General features: G+C 42.4%; 1 protein-coding gene across 1 annotated transcript in view; it reads left to right on the top strand.

Annotated features, from left to right (window-relative positions):
* AFG3L2 (AFG3 like matrix AAA peptidase subunit 2) overlaps positions 1 to 20,102 on the top strand; it is a 40,226-nt gene extending 20,124 nt beyond the window's left edge. The window contains exons 10-17 of the mRNA XM_030336058.1: positions 372 to 525; positions 4,221 to 4,328; positions 4,427 to 4,552; positions 7,266 to 7,376; positions 10,258 to 10,373; positions 13,733 to 13,933; positions 15,821 to 16,015; positions 19,279 to 20,102. Of these exons, the coding sequence (XP_030191918.1) occupies positions 372 to 525; positions 4,221 to 4,328; positions 4,427 to 4,552; positions 7,266 to 7,376; positions 10,258 to 10,373; positions 13,733 to 13,933; positions 15,821 to 16,015; positions 19,279 to 19,521 (1,254 nt within the window). The 3' untranslated portion in view covers positions 19,522 to 20,102. The remainder of the gene's footprint in view (positions 1 to 371; positions 526 to 4,220; positions 4,329 to 4,426; positions 4,553 to 7,265; positions 7,377 to 10,257; positions 10,374 to 13,732; positions 13,934 to 15,820; positions 16,016 to 19,278) is intronic.
* The last annotated feature ends 1,617 nt before the right edge of the window (positions 20,103 to 21,719 follow it).

Below are 21,719 nucleotides of genomic sequence, written 5' to 3'. Positions count from 1 at the left end.
GGCCAGAGTAGTTTGAACTTTTACACTGAATATAAAGTTTACACCTCTACAGTATTCTCTTTTGGTAGGGTAAAAATGTGTAGTATTAATTTGTTGCTATAAAAATAGCAGATATTGTTAGCACTTTTGATATATACAGTAAGTTATGATATTATAGAAATAGTATTTACTCACCTTAAAGCAGTTACCCACCACCTTACTCATCATTTGCCACCTCTTTGCTTCTTATAACTCTTTTTAAATATGTAGTGCACAGTATCTAACACAAAAAGATCATCTTCCTCTTGGATGGAAGCATGATGTTTATTTTTTATTAGGAGGAAAATAATTTTCAGTTGTTAAGTGACTCTAGTGTTTATATTTTTATCCAGGTCCGAGACTTATTTGCCCTTGCTCGGAAGAATGCCCCTTGCATTCTCTTCATTGATGAAATAGATGCCGTGGGAAGGAAGAGAGGAAGAGGCAACTTTGGAGGGCAGAGTGAACAGGAGAATACACTCAATCAGCTGCTTGTGGAGATGGATGGTGAATATTCAAGTCTTTTGTATTTTAAACTACATTTTCTAATTGTTTTCCATATAGCTAAAGTGAGAATCCTTATGTCGGTATTGAGTTCAGATTTTAAAAAAGTATTCTCTAAAACAAAGAGCCCTTTTTTAAAGGCTCTTCTGTACCAGTATGGATAATGCCAAAATATTCTTACTTGGCAGCCTGCCATAACAATATTGGTATTAAGATGGTGTTTGCATCTGGAGGTGAATAAGAGAAAAATTGGTGAAATGATTGCAAAAGAATTGTGGTCTCATTCTTAAAATCATCTGTGATTCTGAAGCATCAGGAAAACCCATGCATAACCAAGTGTGTGAATTTGGCAGATTTCAAATACTAAGAGAGTAGCAGTCTTTGCACATTAGTCAGCTTTTTCTTTTATTAGGAAAGCCATTTTGTGGGATGTGAGAATACTTTGTGCTGTAAGATACACAGATGCTGTTGTGTGCTCAGAAAGGGAAGCACAGTGCTCAGTACTAAGCTGGTTTATGAGACTGAGCTGGACATCAGACAGGCATCCTCGGCGATACTGCAGGTTCAGTTCCAGACAACTGCTATGAAGTGACTATCGCAATAAGCAAGTCAGATGAATGTTTTGGTCTCCCAGTGCATATAAAAGTTATGTTTACATTATGTTGAGTCTTTTTAGGTATGCAGTATGTGTCTTAAAAAATTGTACATATTTTTTTGGTACATATTTTAATTAAAGAATGCTCAGAGTGCCTGCGTGGCTCAGTTCGTTCAGCATCCAACTCTTGATTTCAGCTCAGGTCATGATCTCCTGGTTCTTGAGTTCGAGCCCCACATCGGACTCTGTGCTAGTTACACAGAGCCCATTTGGGATTCTCTGTCTTCCTCTGTCTCTGCCCCTTCCCTCCCCTCAAAAATAAATAAATAAAGATTTTAAAATCTTTTTTAGCTTCTATTGCTGAAAAATGCTAACCATCATCTGAACTTTCAGTGAGTTGTAATCTTTTTGCTGGTGAAGGGGTCCTGCCTCAGTGTTGACAGTTGCTGACTGATCAGGGTGGTGGCTGCTGAAGGCTGGGATGGTTTGTGGCAGTTTCTTAAAAGAAGACAGCAACGAAGTTTGCCGCATTGACTGACTTTCCCTTTCATGAACAGTTTCTCTGTAGCATGCGATGCTGTTTGATAGCATTGTTTACCCACAGTAAACTCCTTTCAGGTTTGGAGTCAGTCCTCTCAAACCCTGCCCCTGCTTTATCAACTAAGTTTTTGTTACAGTCTAAATAGTTTACTGTAATTTCAACAATTTTCACAGCAACTTTACCAGGATTAGAGTCCGTCTCAAGAAACTACTTTCTTTGCTCATCCATAAGAAGCAACTCCTCAGACGTTCCAAGTTTTCTCATGAGATTGCAGTAATTCAGTCACATCTTCAGGCTCCACTTGTAATTCTGGTTCTCTTGCTATTTCTCCCACATCTGCAGTCACTGCCTCCACTGAAGTCCTGAACTCATCCATGAGGGGGCAAATCAGCTTCTTCCAAACTCCTGGCAATGTTGATATCTTGACCTCTTCCATGAATCACAAATGTTGTTGGTGGCATCCAGAATAGGGAATCCTTTTGATTATCTCTGGCAGCTATAGCCCTACGAAATGTATTTCATAAATCATAAGACTTAAAAGTCAAAATCACTCCTTGATCCATGGGCTGCAGAATGGATGTTGTATTAGCAGGCATGAGACAACATTAGTCTCCTACATCTCCATCAGAGCTCTTGGGTGACCAGGGCATTGTCAGAAGTAATATTTTCTGAGCAGCTGTCTCAACAGTGGGCTTAAAATATTCAGTAAACCATGTTATAAACAGATGTGCTCTCATCAGGCTTTGTTCCATTTCTAGAGCATAGGCAGAGTAGATTTAGCATAATTCTTTAGGGCCTGAGGATTTTCAGAATGGCAAATGAGCACTGGCTTCAGTTTAAAGTCACCAGCTGCATAGCCACAAACAAGAGAGTCAGCCTGTCCTTTGAAGCTTTGAAGCCAGGCACTGATATCTCCCCTCTAGCTATGAAAGTCGTAGATGGCATCTTCTTCCAATCCAAGACTGTTTATCTGCATTGAAAATCTTTTACTTAGTGTAGCCTCTTTCATTAATTACCTTAGCTAGACCTGGATAACTTGATGCAGCTTCTGTATCAGCACCTGGTGCTGCACCTTGCCCTATTATGCTATGGAGACAGCTTCTTTAACCTCGTGAGCCACCCTCTGGCAGCTTCAAACTTGTTTTCTGCAGCTTCCTCACCTCTCTCAGCCTTCATAGATATGAAGAGAGTGAGGGCTTGGCTCTGGATTAGGCTTTGGCTTAAGAGAATGTTTTGGCTGGTTTGATCTTCTATCCAGACAGTTAAAACTTTATCCATGTCAGCAGTAAGTCTGTTTGCTTTCTTATCATCATGTGCCCACTGGAATAGCATTTTAATTTCTTTCAAGAACCTTTGGTTTGTATTTACTCCTTGGCTATTTGGCACAGGAGGCCTGGCTTTCCAGTCTGTCTCAGCTTTCAACATGCCTTCCTCACTGAGCTTAATCATTTCTAGCTTTTGATTTAAAGTGAGAGACTTGAGACTCTTCCTTTCACTCGAACACTTAGAGGTCTCTGTAGGGCTAATTGGCTTAATTTCAATTTTGTTGTGTCTCAGGGAATAGGGATCCCCAAGGAGAGGGGGAGAGGGAACAGTTCATCGCTGGAGCAGTCAGAACACGCACATAGTATTTATCACTTAAATTCATTTATATGGGTGCAGTGTGTGGTGCCCTAAAGCTATTAAAATAGTAACATTAAAGATTACTGATCACAGGTCACCACAACAAATACAATAACAAAAAAGTTTGAAATATTGCAAGAATTACCAAAATGTAATAGAGACAGAGTGAGCAAATGCTCTTGGAAAAATGGCACTGATAGACTTGCTCAGCATAAGGTTGCCACAGACCTTCAATTTGTACAAAACACAGTATCTGTGAAGTGCAGTAAAGCAGAGTGCAATAAAACGAGGTCTGCCTATATCCGATTAAGGTAGAGCTCTTCCCTCTGTGGTGGTCAGTCCATGTATGGCCATATTTGTGGGCTATCAGCACCAAAGCTCTTTCAGGGCCGGGGTCCTGAGGGTGAAGGCTCCTGTAGCCAAGGCATTGACATTGGAGAAGTGACCAATAGAACCAAGCAGAGTCTGGCAAAGGGGCTGGAGTTGGAGGTTGATACCTGTCTTCAAATACTCAATGGGTTGTCTTGTGGCCCAGGGAGGTTAGACACATTCTTCGCAAATTTAATCACCTCAATTTTAAGACGTTTAAAAAATGAACAACATATTCTCAAGTTACAGTTCTATAAATTACAATCTTGCGTGTGGTGTGTGTGTGTGTGTGTGTATGTGTTTTATTTTGACAGAATGCGCACTTGAAAAAGTGCAAGTGGGGGAGGGACAGCGAGAGAGGGAGAGAGAGAGGATCCAAGTAGACTTTGCAAGGTCCGCACAGAGCCCGATGTGGGGCTTGACCTCAAAAACCATGAGATCATGACCTGACCTGAATCCAAGAGTCAGGTGCTTAACCTGCTGAGCCACCCAGGCACCCCTTTGGCATTTGTGTTTATAGAAATGATGCTTAAAGCTTTAAGTCTGGCATTTGTTTTTTTATGTCCCTAGGTTTTAACACAACAACAAACGTCGTCATTTTGGCGGGCACCAATCGACCAGATATTCTAGACCCGGCACTGATGAGGCCAGGGCGTTTCGATAGGCAGATATTTATTGGTGAGATGACCTTCATCAGGTTCAGTCCAGTTCTTATGAGGAGAGATATAACTATTTCACTTTGATTTTTTTTTTTTCCTTAAAAATAATTTCTCAAGGACCACCGGACATAAAAGGAAGAGCCTCTATTTTCAAAGTTCACCTCAGACCATTGAAGCTGGACAGTGCCCTGGAAAAGGAGAAGCTGGCAAGAAAACTTGCCTCCTTAACTCCAGGGTTTTCAGGTGAGTGGAACAGAACCTGATGTCCTGTGTCAGAAGTCTTTTAAACCAATGACCTTTACCAGCTCCCAGTGCACTTTTACCTCTCACCTTAGGGCCTCTTCAGTGGGAGACTTCAAACATATACAGACATTGAGAAAATACTATAATGAACCCCTCTGCACCCATCACCTAGCTTCAGGAACAGTTCTCAGTGCGTGTTAAACCTTATTTCGTATGTACCCCACCCTCTTCCTGCTGCCTCTGGATTATTTGTATGTGGGTGTTTGTTTTGTTTTGTTTTTTTAACAACTCTACTGACATAAAATTCACATACCATAAAGTTCATCTGTGAATTGTAAAGTGCATGATTCAGTGGTTTTTAAAAAGTGTATTTACAAGGTTGCACTGTAACTGCTGTAGTCTAATTTTAGGTCATTTTTGTCACCCCAGAAGAATCCATTAGCAGCTACTCCCTCCATCCCCAGCCCTAGGCAACCCCTCACCTACTTTCCATTTTTATAGATCTTCTTATTCTGGACATTTCATGTAAAAAGAATTACACCACATAGGATCCTTTCTCCCTGGCTCCTTCCACTTAAGTGTAGTGTCTTCAGAGTTGAGCCATGTGGCAGCAGGTGTCAGGACTTTATTCCTTTCCCTGGCTGGATAATATTCCAATGTGTGGATGGACCACATCTTCTTTATTTGGGTTGTTTCCATCTTTTTGCTATTGTGAATGATGCTGCTGTGAACATCCATGTGCAGATTTTGATGTGGACATACGTTTCATTTCTCTGGCTGTATACCTAGGAGTAGAGTGGCTGAATCACTTTTTGAGGAACTATCAATCTGTTTTCCAAGGTGGCTTCACCATTTTACATTCTCACCAGCAATGTAAGAGGGTTCCAGTTTTTCCACATTCTTGCCAACACTGGTCGTTGTCTGTCTATTTGATTGCAGCCACCTTAGTGGCATCTCGTGGTTTTGATTTGTGTCTCTAATGACCAGTGATGTTGAATATCTTTGCATGTGTTTATTCCAAGAGTTTTAAAATGTAAATGTGAGCCTTTCTCACTTCTTCCAAACTCAAATTTCTTTTCTTCCAAACTTCTTTCTCCTATCTTTCTTCCAAACTCAAAATGAAATAAAAATGAACATTTGGAAAGTCTTAGAGGATTATATGTAGGTATATGGTTAGAAGAAGATATTCATCTTAAATGTCCCAGGGTTCTAACTTTTTATTTGTTTTGTATCTTTGGACTTTGGAATTTATAACTTTTTTTTTTTTTTTTTAATTTTTTTTCAACGTTTATTTATTTTTGGGACAGAGAGAGACAGAGCATGAACGGGGGAGGGGCAGAGAGAGAGGGAGACACAGAATCGGAAACAGGCTCCAGGCTCTGAGCCATCAGCCCAGAGCCCGACGCGGGGCTCGAACTCACGGACCGCGAGATCATGACCTGGCTGAAGTCGGACGCTTAACCGACTGCGCCACCCAGGCGCCCCAGGAATTTATAACGTTTTAATGTTTGTTTATTGAGCTTATTTGTTTATAGCTTATTTGACTTACCATATACTTTATCTGAAAAGTTAATTTGAAGAGACTTGGGGCACCAAGAGACTTGGGGCTCAGTCAGTTGAGCATCTGACTTTGGCTCAGGTCATGATCTTACAGTTTGTGAGTTTGAGCTCCGCATTGGGCTTGCTGCTGTCATTGTAGAGCCCGCTTTGGATCTTCTGTCCACCCCCTTCCTCTGCCCCTTCCCCACTTGCGCTCACTCTCTCTCAAAAATAAATCGTTAAAAAAAAAAAAAATTTAAAGAGACTTATCGGGGCACCTGGGTGGCTCAGTTTGTTAAGCACCCGATTTCAGCTCAGGTTATGATCTCACAGGGGTTTGTAAGTTCGAGCCCCATGTTGGCTTTCTGCTGTCAGTGCGGAGCCCACTTTGAATCCTCTGTCTGCCCCTCCTCTGTTTTCTCTCTCTCTCAAAAATAAAGAAACCTTAAAAAAAAAATAATAAAGAGACTTACGGATCTAGAAAGCATTTGACAAGCTTCACATATTTAACTTTTGGTATTTAACTGCACCATTATTTTTAGTGCTTATGTTTTTCATTGTATTTCAGCATATTGCCTAACGTCTGTATTAGTCACTCTCCCAACAGAGTTGATAGAACTAAGTTAATGGGCATTTAAAAAAAATTTTTTTTTAATGCTTATTTATTTTTGAGACAGAGAGAGACAGAGCATGAACGGGGGAGGGTCAGAGAGAGAGGGAGACACAGAATCCGAAGCAGGCTCCAGGCTCTGAGCTGTCAGCACAGAGCCCAATGCGGGGCTCGAACCCACGGACCGTGAGATCATGACCGTGAGATCATGACCTGAGCCAACCGACTGAGCCACCCAGGCGCCCCAATTAATGGGCATTTTTAAAGACTGTCTTAGTTTGTAGTTACATGAGCCATATTGCCTATAAAGGTAAATGGCTGCCTATAATTATCTATTTACTATTACTGATACTTGCATCTCAGTTCAAAGGGCCAGGATTGTACCAGGCTATTACTGACTGCTAGAACAGCTTAGGGTCATCATGAGTCAAACTGAATTATATTACATTAAGCCCTTATTTAGTCTACTGCTGGTTGAGAAACTGACTGGATATGATCATCCGTAATGTGTGACCAATCAGTTCAAGTATATTTGGTGGTAAGCTGTTCTGTATTCATTTTTAGGGGCTGATGTTGCTAATGTCTGTAATGAAGCGGCTCTGATTGCTGCAAGACACCTTTCGGATTCCATAAATCAGAAACACTTTGAACAAGCAATTGAGCGGGTGATTGGTGGTAAGTAAACTGAATATAACTCAAGTCAAAAGGCCAATAAAATCAGTTTGAGACTATAGGTTTCTCTGTTTTGGCAAGATCTAGAAGCAAAGAAAAGTCTATCCACCCCACCCCGGGGCTCACCATGCACCTGCTGTGTCTCTCGGTACTGTGAACTTCTCCTTCCCCCACCCACCCCATGGTCTGGTGGAGATGGGTGCTGTTGGTTTGGGTGAGTTTGAGACAGCAGCCCAAACTACTCCTCACTTGTATTGGCAGCAAGCAGCAAGGTGTCTTCCCCTGAATTATACCGATGTAGTGTTTTGAGAATGTTTTGAAAAACAACCTTCCTGTTTCCAAATATTCTATTGCGTAAATGTGCTCTGTGCTAGGTATAGGTGATGGATAAACAGCTGTAGCCGCTGTTTAACCAGGAAATGCTCACCCCACAAGCATAGTAGGGGATGTACACGTTTTCCATGCCTTCTAGGGAGCTTATAGTTTAATATGCATGAAAAGATAATTCCAGAGGGGCAAAGAAGGGAAGGGCACTATGGTCAGGCACAGCTCTATAGAAGAGGGGGGATTTAAACAGGTTTTAGTAGTGGGTGGGGGGGTAGGTATGGCATCAGAGTGGCAGGAACAGAGAAGGTAGTTTAGAGGTAGGGTTACAGCCTGTGTTTTGGGGAGGGAAAGCAAACCAGTCAGACTCCAGTTCTTTGGGAGGTAAGGCAAAGCTGAAAATATTTAAATCTAGATTTTAGAAAGCCTTAAATGTTGAGTTCAGGGGCTTTTGAAACTGTTGTCCTGTGGCTAGTATTAAACTAATGGATTTTTCCTGAGCTATTGAGTAGGCTTTAAGAAAAAGAATCTGACATTGAAGAAGAGAGCGGCATCTGAAGGCAGAGAACATCGTAGTCATCAATGTGGGGTAGTGTACTTTAGCACAGGTAGTCCCGGCGATAATAGGCAAAAAAAAAAAAAGGACAGCCTTACAGGCCATGGGAAAAATGGGCTGCTTCGAGAGGCAGCTGGTTTGGCAGAAGATGGAATGTGCAGAATTTGAGACAAGCCGGGCGGGCTGTCCATGTGGAACTCTGCAGCACCACGGCGCCACAAGCTGTGGTTCCCGTGGTGTGGAGGTGGGTGAGAGGGCTTGGGGGGTAGGGGACACACAGTAAACACTGCCTGTATTTGGTAGCGGAGGCGAGGAAAGTGAGCCAGCGAGGTCAGCAGAGCTTGTATGCCACAGGCCCAGGAGGTGCATCAGCGAGTAAGGCAAGGAATAGATGCCATTAGAGGAGATCCAGGAGGTTGGAAGAGATGGGAGACAAGGGCAAAGACACATTTACAAAGGACTTAAAGGCAGGGTCCAGTGATGTGGGACATTGAGGAGCATGACCTCGGATTTGGCAACAAGACTCTTCTTGGTGTCTCGTGACGTGACAGTTTCAACTGTGTGGATAATACGAAGCCAGATTAATGGAGATTCCCGTGAGGATCTAGAGGCTAGTATAGCAGTGTGTTTAACCTGGGTTAGATGCTAACTAACTAACTAACTAACTAACCAACCATTGAATGAATGGACTACTTATTCTAGAAATTTGTTAATTGAAAAGAAAAAAAAAAAATCTAAGTTGATAGAGTTGTGAGTGGAATTAAAACATTTCACTGTAGAGGCAGGTGAAAGCTGCGTGTCTGTGCCTTTTAGGTGGGGGAACAGTCAGTGCTCAGTGTGAAAGAGGTCAGGGCGGCAAGTCTAGGAGGGGCCCTTGCTCTGAGGTGGACGGACACTTGCCTGTTCACAGCTCAGCCACTGTAAACTGGCCACGAGCAATTGTTCTGCAGTAAGCATACTGGGAAAATGAAAAATTCCAGGGGTAAACTTGGTGAGGTGTGGGATTCATATTTTCTTATACAAGCAAGAACTGCTTATCTCTGGAAGACAGCGGGCTTACCTTCTGTAAATCTCCACCTTTCCAGCTCTGTGGTATGTACTTGTCTTGGGTTGTGTTATTGGGAACAAAGCACTTTCTCTTTTTTTTAATCCTTCGGACTCCTTAATACGTTATCATTTGAGAAATTCTCTCAGATGCGTTACCTTGAACACAACCAAACTACTTTCGTCATGGTGTAATGATTTGTATGAGTACAAGCTATGTAGTTAGTGTCTATAGTACAGAGATGCAAATGAATTTAGCATCCACCTTGATCCAGGCCAGAGAGGAATTGTACTTGGATTAGGGGTCCCCCGGCTGTGTAGTCAACACGTGGGCCCAGCACAAGGGGTCTCCTGGGTCTGTTTTCTCAGGTCTGCCCTGCTACTCGTTCTTGGAATCCCTAGGGTCAGTTGATTAGTGTGTTGGCTGCTGCAGCATTGGTCTAGCTGACTTGCTGAGTAGGTGTTTCCAGATCTTCATCCGGCTCCCTTTTTCCTCTCCTGTTTGCCTTCCGTCAGGAGCAGACAGCAGGCAGTCTCATCTTTGTTTACCCTGCACTTCATAATTCCAAGTACCTGGACTAAGCAGGGGTCATTCCATGAATGGGCATGGAATTTGTTTTCTGTGCTTTCTATGAATTTTATGTTTTTTGACCTAAATGCTGAATTTTGTCTTGCATTTCTATTTCCCAAAACAAAATAGATGATTCAAAAGCGTGGGAGAGTTCAGAAAAAAGTAGTCCTGGGGGTAGTGAATGCATTTTGCAGGAGTTGGGTGTATTTTGAAGTTGGTCCTTTGCTCTTAGTCTGACCATGGTTGGGAATTTCTGGATTGTCGCAGACAGCTTAGTCTCTAAATCATATTAGAGACTGTGTAGATTGAAGTGTATAGATCGAAAAACCATCTTTTTATGACAGTGCCACAGAGTCAGTGTTTTTGGTTTTTTGTTATTATTTTGTCAGGCTTAGAGAAAAAAACCCAGGTTCTGCAGCCCGAGGAGAAGAAGACCGTGGCGTACCATGAGGCAGGTCACGCGGTTGCCGGGTGGTATCTAGAACACGCAGACCCACTCTTAAAGGTAAAACAGTTCGTGTCAGACAGATTGTGTGAGCAATTACTTGAGGAGAAAGTTGCACTCCCACAAAGATAAATACATAAAGAAATTTGGCCAAGATGTCTGGTAATGACAGTGGGATGAAGAGGTTAGCAAACCTTCCTGCAAATAAGTTATAAAGTTTGGAAAGAAGACTGCTATTTAAGGGGACTGAAAAGTGTCCAAAGCAGATCAAAGCTGGAGGAGAGTTTACTTTTGAAAAGCAGTAGCTATAGTGGGTTAGAATTGGGAGTTAGTGACTTTCTTGCCTGAGGAATTTTCCGTGGCCACAGTGATGGAAAAGGCTGGCTTTACCGTATTGAGGAGGCAGAGGAAAGAGTTCAGGATTTGAAGACTATTGGAAATTTAACAGGAAAATCCTGAAAGCAAGAAAGTTACAGAGGAATGAGACCCAGGTCTGAGTTGAAACTGCCCAACTCCCTGGCTGACCACTAAACAATGCCTGCACAGGGAGACCCCAGAGAGCCTGGCAAAAAAGAAAGAAACCAAAGAGAAATCTCCTGAAAGATGGGTGTACCAAGTGAGATTGTTAAATTTTTGCTTTTTCAACCGAGTGCGGTCCCCAAACCGGTACAGCATGAACCACAGGAAGCAGCAGTCTGACTTGCGATGTCAGGGCACTACTGGAAATGGAGGGGGATCCCCTGAAGCAAGGTGACCACAGAGGAGATAAAGTGTGCATAAAACATCCTAGATAGGGGCCCCTGACTGGCTCAGTCCGTAGAGCATACCACTCTTGATCTTGGAGTCACGAGTTCAACTCCCATGTTGGGGGTAGAGTTTACTTAAAAAAATGACAACAACTGGGGCACCTGGGTGGCTCAGTCGGTTAAGCGTCCGACTTGGGCTCAGGTCATGATTTCATGGTTCATGAGTTCGAGCCCCGCATCAGGCTCTGTGCTGACAGCTTAGAGCCTGGAGCCTGCTTCAGATTCTGTGTCTCCCTCTCTCTCTGCCCCTCCCTCACTCACACTTTGTCTCTTTCTCTCAAAAAATAAACAACAATAATAAACCATCCTAGATAATCTGCAGAGAAGCCATTAGAACCTAAAAGTGAAGTTAGTAAGGTTATAGAATTCAGGATCAGTATACAAAGATCAATTGTATTTCTGTATTTTAGCAGTGAACAATTGGAAAATGAAATTTTAAAAATTCAATTTAATTTACAACAGCATCCAGAAACATGAAATATTTAAGGATACATCTATTGAAGTATTTGTAGGATCTGTACATTGAATTAAATAAGACCTAAATAAAAACAGAAATACACTGTGTTCATGAAATACCATGATCACTGTTCTCCCCAAACTCATGTATAGTTTCAGCTCACATCTCTGCCGTAAATATAGCAGACTTTTTTTTAATAGAAACTGATAAGCAGATCTAAAATTTATATGGAAATGTATATCAACTAGAATAAACCAAAACAAGTTTGAAGGGGTTACACTCCCAATTTTAAGACTTTGAATAAAGCTACGGTAATGAAGACTAATATTGCGGAAGGGAGTAAACAGTTCACTGGGATGGAATAGATCCATCCCACATAAATAATTGATTTGTTGATTAAATAATCACACATAACTAATTAAATAATTGATTTTCAACAGAAGTGCCAAAGTAATTTAAGGTGAGGAGGATTGTCACACTGGTTCTGGCAACTCAGTGTTCATGTGGGGGAAAAAGCTAATGTTGACCCTTAAATCATATGTAAAAAATTAATTTGAAATAGATTGTAAAAACTAAAATAAACTTTTAGAGGAAAACGTAGGTCAAAAATCTTTGTAACCTTAGGCAGAACTGTCTTAGTATACAAAAAGCATGAAGCACAGAAGAAAAGTTATGTGGGATATCATCAAAATTGAGAATGTTTTGTCTTTGAAAGGTACTGTTAAGAAAATGAAAGACAAGTCATGTACTTAACAGTACATATATGACAAAGGACTTGTATTTAGAATATGTAAAAAACTCTTAAAATTCTGTAAGAAAATGAGCAACCCAGTGAAATGATGGGGAAAAGATCTGAGCCTATACTTCACAAAAGAAGGTATACATATAGACATTAAGCACATGCAGATACTCCATTAGTCATCAGGAAAGTGCAAATTAAACCACAATGAAATACCACCATATAACTATCAGAATGGTTAAAGTTACAAAGTCAGTCCTGAGTGTTGGTTGGTTAAGATGTCAGTCTAGCTGGAGTCCTCATCCACTGCTGATGGGAATGTGAAGTGATATATCCCTTTTGAAAAACAATTTGGCAGTTTCTTATAAGGGTAAACAAATTCTTCCATACAACCAAATGATCTCACTCCTATATATAATCACCCAAGAGAAATAAAAACATGTCCACACAAAGACTTTTACTGCTTTATTCATAATAGCAATAAACTGGAGACAACCCTGATGTCCCTCAAGAATGAAATGGATGTTTGGTATGTTTGTACAATGGAATGCTACCCAGCAGTAAAAATGAATGAACTATTAATACACACAGCAGTGTGGGCAAATCTCAGAAACAATAAAAGAAACCAGACACAGTAAAGTACATACTGTATGATTCCATTTATATACAATTCCAGAAATGGTGACTGATCCATAGGGACTGGAAGCATATCTCTGGCTGCCTGGGGCTGGAGGGGAAGTGTGGGGTAAGACTGACCAGAAGGAATACAAAGGAACTTTGCAGGATGGAGAAAGGATTTGTATCTTTGTTGTGGTAGGAAGTTAGGTTTGTCAAAACTCATTGGACTGTACACTTAAAATGGGTACATTTTACTGAATATAAACTATCCCCAATAAAGTTGACTTTTTAAAATTTTAAGGAGTTTACGCAGTGGCAAAAAACACTTAGAGGAGAAAATGAAGCCTGCTGAACATCTAGGTCTGCATTGCCCTTTGTCCGGTAAAGGAGGTTGTGGCTGGGGCTCACTCAAGTTGAATGGCGCCTAGGCCATATTTGAGCTGTCAGAAGGAGTCATCACTCACCAGTTGTCCTTTTGTCAAGACTGAATAATTTCAGTTGAGTCTTATAGAAAGACAAGAAATACTGTCTAGAACTCTAAGGTGAAGTTATCCTAAGAAAATATCCTCCCTGAGCGGTCACTTCTGCTAGCTCTCCTCCTGCCAGCTCTCCTGCCAGCTCTCCTCCTGCCAAGGCTGACGGAAATTCCCAGCTGTCATGCTTATTTTTCATCAGTGACCTTATCTACGTATAGATAAACATTGTGGTCAACATTTGGTGGTAGAATCCTCAACATTTTTGGTTTTGTTTTTTGTGTTTTTCTGAGTTGTCAGCATTTTGTATATTTTCTATTTGCCAGGTCTCCATCATCCCACGGGGCAAAGGACTAGGTTATGCTCAGTATTTACCCAAAGAGCAATACTTATACACCAAAGAGCAGCTCTTGGACAGGATGTGCATGACTCTGGGTGGCCGAGTGTCAGAGGAAATCTTCTTTGGAAGAATTACAACTGGTGCTCAAGATGATTTGCGAAAAGTAACTCAGAGTGCATATGCTCAAGTAAGTGTATGAAATGGAGTGTTTCTTTTTTGCTTTAATTAATTCTTAAATCCATTTTAAAGCAATCAAAACTTTTTCATAAGAAACTCTTTTTTTGTTTTCGTTTTTGTTTTTTTTTTGGTTTTTGGTAGCACAGTATTTAAAGTTTACAGATTTCTCCCACTATCTGAAAGTAGAGCATTCCTGTGAAACCTTTTGGAAGCTGAAATGGCTCAAAGCAAAGAAGCACTTACTATTAATTTATATGGAGCATTTTCTGAATGTTCCCACACCCAAAAAATAACCGCTGGGAGGCTATTAGAGCTCAGGACATGTCTTGCTAAGGGAGCCTGGCTGTGCCACTCCCTGTTTGCAGCACACCTAAGGTGTAACAGCTTGCTGCAAAACAAATGCTGAATGCTCTTTTCACTTCTTTTCATAAAAGTGAAAGAAAGTCCTCTTCCAGTTTCTTTGGGTTGGTGAAAGCAGGTACTGCCGTAGGGTCTTTTGTGAAAGCAAGTGGCACAACGCGAACTTTGGAAAGGCAGGAGATATCTATGGTACTAAGAGTCTGCGAAGTACCTATGCATAGTTTAAAGTTCCATTTATAAGCCTGTGTGATCCCATGGCACAACACTGCCTGTACCCCGGGCTGTCCCTAAGAGCGTCCCTTCGCAGTCCCCTCCCTTCCTGTGGGACCATCCACTCTCCTGGCTTGTTATCATCCTACCCAAATTTTCTTTATCCCTGTGTGTACATCCCCAAAGTTTTGCTGTCTTGGAACTTGATATAAATGACTTTCTTTGGGAACTCCTGTTACCCGTATGTCACCCCTTCTTCTGGTCTGTCACTTTCTCAGGTCTTTTTTAATGACGGTTTTGTTTTTGTTTTGTTTTGTTTTTTTTAATAGTTGTCCTCTTTACCTTCTGTTTCTCAGGACATTATTGTGGTTGTTTGCTCTTGCGTTCTTTGTGCCTTAATGTTCATTTTTAAAATAGTGTTTTCTTTCATATGTAACTTTTTTCTGTGTTTTAGCACCTCATCTAAGTGTTTTTGATTCTGATTTATGTTACTCTTTCATGTTTTATGTTATTTTCCTTATTTCTTTCACGCTTTCTTAAGTGGTAGGTTACAGTTTTCATCTTTTTATGGGTGTCTTCCCGTCCTGCTGTCGTTATGTATGGAGATGTTATTCTGCTCCTTTTTTCTTGTGACAACTTCTTAGACATTTTTCTGTTGCCCATTTTATATGAAGTTTGCTTTCTTGACCTCTGAAGAGGGAGAAGCTAGCTTTTCTAGTTTTATAGCTTTAGAATTCCCTTTTCTATTGTTTCATGAAGGTTTTAAGAACGTGGCATCCTGCTTTCTGAGTTCTCTTGGCTCTGTTCCTGCTCCCTACTTTCATCTTGGCTTTCTCTTTTCTAGTGCATTTGGATTTTACTTCCAGAAACTTCTTAACATGGGGCTTTTTAGTTTTGGGGGGTCCAGACTGGACCCCAGGGCTTCAGGGAACAGGAAAAAGTAAACTCCCTTCCAGGATCACTTGTTCTCAGGTTGGCACACTTCCCTTTACAGGAAGAGCCTGTAGGGCTTGGGTTTTATCCTCTTGGGTCTGTCAGAGGCTGGCTTCTCTTGCAGTATCTTGCAGGTCTCGTAGATGTTGTCTTTGGGCTTCTTGTCTTGTGTCTCTAGTTGAAGACTTGAAAATACTATCCATCACTACCACTGTCTACACAGAACACCCTTGTCCACTCAGCCAATCTAGGGATGCCCTGTAGATTTTGCCAGGTTAAAGAGTAGTGAAGTGAAATGTGCGGAGTTAACGCCATTGTAAAGACTTACTGCCATTTTATGAATCAGCCTGTCCACAAACTGGACGCCCACCACTAATCACGTATTCTTTTTCAGATTGTTCAGTTTGGTATGAACGAAAAGGTCGGGCAAATCTCCTTTGACCTCCCACGTCAGGGTGATATGGTTTTAGAGAAACCTTATAGTGAAGCTACCGCAAGACTGATAGATGATGAAGTGCGAATACTTATTAACGATGCTTATAAAAGAACAGTGGCTCTTCTCACGGAAAAGAAAGCTGATGTGGAGAAGGTAGGTGCTAATCGTATGAATAATTCACTACATGATTTTGAAGGAAAAAAAGATTAAAGTGATGGCTTGACTATTTGGGTTGGTTTATAGACATTAGCGTTTCCTGGAACTGGCTAACTCTTGGTTCCGTTCTCTATTCTGACTTTGCTTCTGCTCTGTCTCTGTGAGGAGGTGGGAATGCAGTAGTGAGCAAAAGTAGAACACAGTCCCAGCCCCTGTGGCTTTTAGGAACATGAGTGCAGGATTAGTCACGACTGTTCATAACCACAAAATACACAACTGAATCAGCCCTCCTCCCTACCGTGTGTTTTACCCGTACTCCTCAGGAAGGAACTCAGCAGACAGATGGGAATTTACCACTGATTTTCACCCCTGGAATAAACAGGTAGTGACGAAAGGGCAAACAAAAGCTAGCCCAACTAGATAAGTAGGAGTCGGCACATGCAGATTACCTTTGGCTTAATTATGAGCTTTGTGAATAAACGTGCTTTGTATTTTCTGTTGTACGTCATATGATAGCACCTACCAAAGGGAGGGATTCTTCCCAAATTCAGTGGAGTTCTCGCATCCAGTAAACCCTTAATTATTCAGAATCCATGCAACCAAAGTTAAAATTTTTCGTTCTTTGAACTGTCCACACTCCTGAAGCATAAATGAGAAAGTCTTTTATGAGGGGTTGACACAGGTAAAGAATATTCCAGCATTGCTATTCCATCAGTAGGTCTTCACAAAGAGTCCTCCTGAACCTGCCCCATGCTAGCCAATCCAGAAGCACCTGTGATGTCTTTTTACAAAAGTGCTCAGTGCAGGTGGAGAGAGCTGGCACCCTGGGACACTGGAAGGCATAGCCAGGAGCTCTGAGAAAGGAAGATCAGAGTGGTCAGCAAAGGCTTCTTGTAGAAGATAGAACAAGATTTTACCTAGAAGTCAAGCTACAGTGAACCAGGAGAGGAGGGGAGCAGAGAGAAGGACATGGCCGCATGGAGGCCTGGTGAGCAGGAAGTGTGTGTGGAGCAGGGCAGGATTGAGCAGATATTTGGGGGGGAGGGGGCTGCAGTTGCCCAGGTTCTCATAAACTAGCTAGAAAGTTTAGAAACAGTTTTAGAAATAAGAGTGACCTTCAAAATGATCTTATCCAGCCCCTTTGTTTTATACTAGGGAGTCCTTAAAGAGTCTTGAGTGAAAGTGATGAAGGTCATCATTTGAAGGAGAGTATGGCAGCAGTGTGCCAGTCCAAGGTGGTGGGAGAGACCAGCTCAGAGGCTGCTGTGGGTCTCTTCTATATTCCTGGCATGGTACTGGGAGTAGCAGCAGAAGTAAGGCACAGACAGATCTGAAAAACTGAGATTTATTGGTCAAATGTACAGAATGAACAAGAAGAAAGCCCTTGAGATGACTCCTAGTGGCAAACACAGAGGACAGGGTCAGTCCTGACACCCAAGAGATGCGGGCAATGGGCATTTGCAGATGAGACCTGGATAGGAGGTCCAGGCTGGAGATGGGATCTCTTGGTGGTGCCCCCAATAGGCAGTTGTGGGAAAGAAGGACCTGAGCTGTGAAAGACAGTGGAGGAGCTCACTGAAGACCTCTGGCTGCAGGACACTGTGTACAGGGATTCGAGGGGAGGATCCCAACACGCACACCGTAGATCCAGGGAGTTTCAGTGGGTCCAGTTATCCTTTTGCGTGTATAATGCACGTACTGACAGTGGTAACAAAGACTTGTTTGGGAAGGGGAAATTCGTTCAACAGAGTGAGGATCTCGAAACACTGCAGAGTTCTGAAGTACCTTCCAGCCCGTTTGAGAAAATGAGATCTGCTAAGAGTGATGTTTGAGCCAGCCGGGAGAAAGGGAGCCATCAAGAGGAGAGGTGGCTGGAGTCTTTGCTGCTCAGACTAGTGCCCTCCACATTCTGGGCCTCACTGTACTCCTTTGATAGGATAATCCGTGGGCGCTGAGCTTTAGGAGAATAAGAGTAACCAGCTAGCATTCACTCATCGTCTCATGTGCACCAGGTACTGGCTAAGGTGCATGAACTTCTCTCTAAAATCCTCATTGTCATCCCATTTTACAGAAGAAACTAGTACATGGAGATGTTAAGTAACATTATTTCAACTTAAGTGGGTTACCCACAACTGTGTAAATAGGCAAATTGAGAAATAATGGTGATCTAAGAAGAAAACTTCGTTATGTTTTTAAGAGTTTTTATCTCTTAGAAACAAAAATATATATAGATAAAACGACAGCTGGGATTTTCTTCAGAATAATTTGGGGAGTAGATGAAACAAAAATGGCCCTAAATTGATTAACCGTTGATAGTGGCTCCATGAGGATACGTTATCCATTTACAACTTTTGTGCATATTTGCAGTATTCCATAATAAAGTTTTTGAAAATTGAAAAAAACAATAAAATTGCTTTATCTTTTAACACATAGTATCTTTTAAACACATAGCATTTAATGTAAGGTACGGAGAAGTTAAATTTCTAAATAGGGAGTTACCTCAGGAACTAAATATATTCCATAGGTCAGTTTATATTTTAACCCGTTTCACTGTCTTTGTAATGGTCAGATGCTCTAATAGAACCAGTCTGCCCTGCTCCCCTGATACCATCCTCGCTCCCCCGCATACCCATAGCTGCTCAGGTGGCTCTTTCTTGGTGGCCTGTTACAAGGGGTACTGTCAAGTTTGTAGTTCGAGCATACAAATGACTAGAACTTCAAGGTACATGTTTTTATATAAACCTTCCTGGCTTCCTTTTGTATCTCTACTCTTGTCTTTATTTTTTTCTGACTAACTTTTAAAATTTCCTGCTTACCTATTTCTGCCCTTTCCTCCAACTCGCCCTCCCAGCCACTAGTGTATCCTTCCAGAACTTCTTTACGTATACATATAAGCACAGAAAAAGATAAATATCTTTCTCCTTTTAAAAGCAATGTAGCATACCATACAAAGGTGTGCATCTACCTTTTCTCCCTGAATATGTCTTCCCATGATGTATGTAGAACAGATTCTTCCTTATAGTTACATAATTGTTCATTGTGTGAATGTATCACAATGTATTTAGCTGCTCCCTTACTGGTGAGCAATTGTTTTTCCAATATTTTGTATATTTTACTCTAAAATCATGGGACCTTATGTATCTCTTTTTCAGTGGTCTTAAATCCTATTTTGGAATGGGGCTAGCTATAAATAAAAATGATTAGCTTTGAAAAGACTTAGACTGAGTAATTGTGTGTAACGGGAATTGTTTGTATTTCAGGTTGCTCTTCTATTATTAGAAAAAGAAGTATTAGATAAGAATGACATGGTTGAACTTTTGGGCCCCAGACCGTTTGCAGAAAAATCTACCTATGAAGAATTTGTGGAAGGCACTGGAAGCTTGGATGAGGACACTTCGCTTCCAGAGGGCCTTAAAGACTGGAACAAAGAACGGGAAAAGGAGAAAGAGGAGCCCCGGGATGAGAAAATCGCCAACCAGATCCGAGGAGGGAGGCCATTTTAGCTTGTTGTCTTATGGTCGATTCTGGCTTTCTCAGAGAAATAAGGACACTGCTAGGCTGATCAGAACCATCTGCTGACCCGGTTGAAATGGTGGGAAGAGGAGTCCTTAGTCCTCAGCCTCTGAAGTCATAGCCAGGGTGGCAGGGTGACTTTCTGAAGGCCCAGAATGTGTCCGCGAGCCTGTCAGGCCCTCAACAGTGGCTGGGAGCGTGGAGACGGCACCCTGGCGCTGCTCCCTCCCCCCTTGGGTGGTGCCAGCCGCTGTGTTGGGGATCCACCATCGTGGAGTCTTGCCAGTGTGGGAGAGGGTGTATTTTTCTCTTGCCGTCACCCACTCTTCATTCCTGTTTCCCTTCAGTTTCCCTCTGTGGATGAGCTGTGAAATTACATTGGAGTCCTGATAAGAATATTTTAATTTGACTTAATACTTTAAAGATTGAATGCAGATCTCACGTTGCTGTTTTAATGGAATGGTTTTCTACAGAGAGCTGTAACATATCTACAAATATGAATGTATTATGTAAATATGGCTTCTTTACATCAAAAATAAAGCATACTGTACTTTTTTTCTTCGGAACTCAACAGAGGGTCACTGTTTTGTGCTCGAGATGTTTTCTTTTAGAAAACATAATGGAAAGGAAATCCTCCAGAACCTCAGTCCTGGTTCTTAACCAGCTCCCACAAGAGGCCTGGCAACTTCTAGATTTGTACATTCTGAAATGATGAACTCTGGATATAAAGTACATTCATATCAAGTCAGTGCGAGAATCTTGTGACAATGGCATCGGTTTACATTCTCACCAGGCTGGTCATGACCAGACATTGCTCACACCACCTGGGTCTGGAAGTCAGTGTGTGACCATAGCAGGCCTGGCAGACTGTCCCAAGCCATCACATGGATTTGTTATTACAGCTTGCCTTGTGTATTCTTGATGCAGTTAAGTATGTTGTGGGAACGATGACTTCTTAGACTTAAGACCTAGATGGCGTTCCCGGAGCAGCAGTGGACCAACAGTGTGGGAAGTGTGACGGCAGGCTGCTCTGTCCCAGGACCACTCTTCCAGGTGGCCCAGAGATGCCGAGCTCCAGCTTGCCGGACCACAGAAGCAGCTGTGTGGGTGCCAGTCACTCAGTATTACAGGAGCCTGGGAGCCCTCCTCAGCTCATACTTGAGTCCCTCAGCTGCTCTGCCCGGTGACCTGCAGATGTAACACATTCACTGCCTCCCTCCCTCAGGATGCTTGTGGTAGGTAGTTCAGTGACGAAGGCTGTATGATTCACTTGGCCGTCAGGGTGTTGAGTGTGCTGTTCTCCACACAACGAGGAGACTATGCTTCCTCGTACCACTGCAAGGAGAAGTGCCAGCACGCGTGGAGCTCCAGTAGGCCTTGGCCGTGAGGCCCCCTGAGTGGAATAGGGTAGGTTGTGCCAAACATGAGTCAGGTTTGGTTCAGGAAGAAAAGGAACAAAGCTGTGCATGAGATGGTTGGTCAAATGGTAACCCGCATCTGCATGTCTAATGCGAAAGCTGCACTCAAACTTGTGGAGTCTGAGAAGGCAGCCGGCATGGCCTGGAGTAGCTAGCACGGCCACCTGTGGGTTTCCTGGTCTGCACAAGGAGGCCCACAGCACTGTGGTGAGCATTGCCCGTGTCGGGTCCTATGTGGAGCCTGACCCACAAAGTAGTTCAGATTTCTGCAAAAGTGAGGTCTGTCTTCACTGCAGTTCCAAGTCATGCTGCTGTGTTTAATGCTTACTTTTCTGTCTGCCCACAGCTAGGGCTTAGCCCAGAATAAATAGTTACTGGGTGTAAGCCATGGCATCACAGAGCTCAGGCCTTCTGTCGCGGGGGAGCTAGGTTACACTGTGGGGTCACCTCAGATGGAAATGGCTCCAAATAACAGTTCTTTCTCGCTCCTTGTCTGACAAGGACAAGAGGGCTGTGCTCCACGGTGACTGAGGCCCAGACTGATGGAGGAATCCGGCAGAGGCAGAGTTAAGGGTCAAGCACTAGCATTTAGACACTTCCACCTGGAGTGAGATGCCACTCACATTCTTTTGGCTAAAGCAAAGTCACATGTTCACAGCTAACTTCAAAGGGGCTGAAAGAAAGAAACCAGAGACAAAGGTGAACAGCGATGTCTGCTAATTAGTAGGACTAGCCTGGTCATGTCCTGTGGAGTCTGGCTTTACAAGACC

The sequence above is a fragment of the Lynx canadensis genome, chromosome D3, assembly GCF_007474595.2.
Source record: "Lynx canadensis isolate LIC74 chromosome D3, mLynCan4.pri.v2, whole genome shotgun sequence".
NCBI lineage: Eukaryota > Metazoa > Chordata > Mammalia > Carnivora > Felidae > Lynx > Lynx canadensis.
This window is presented reverse-complemented; position numbering and strand designations above follow the sequence as displayed.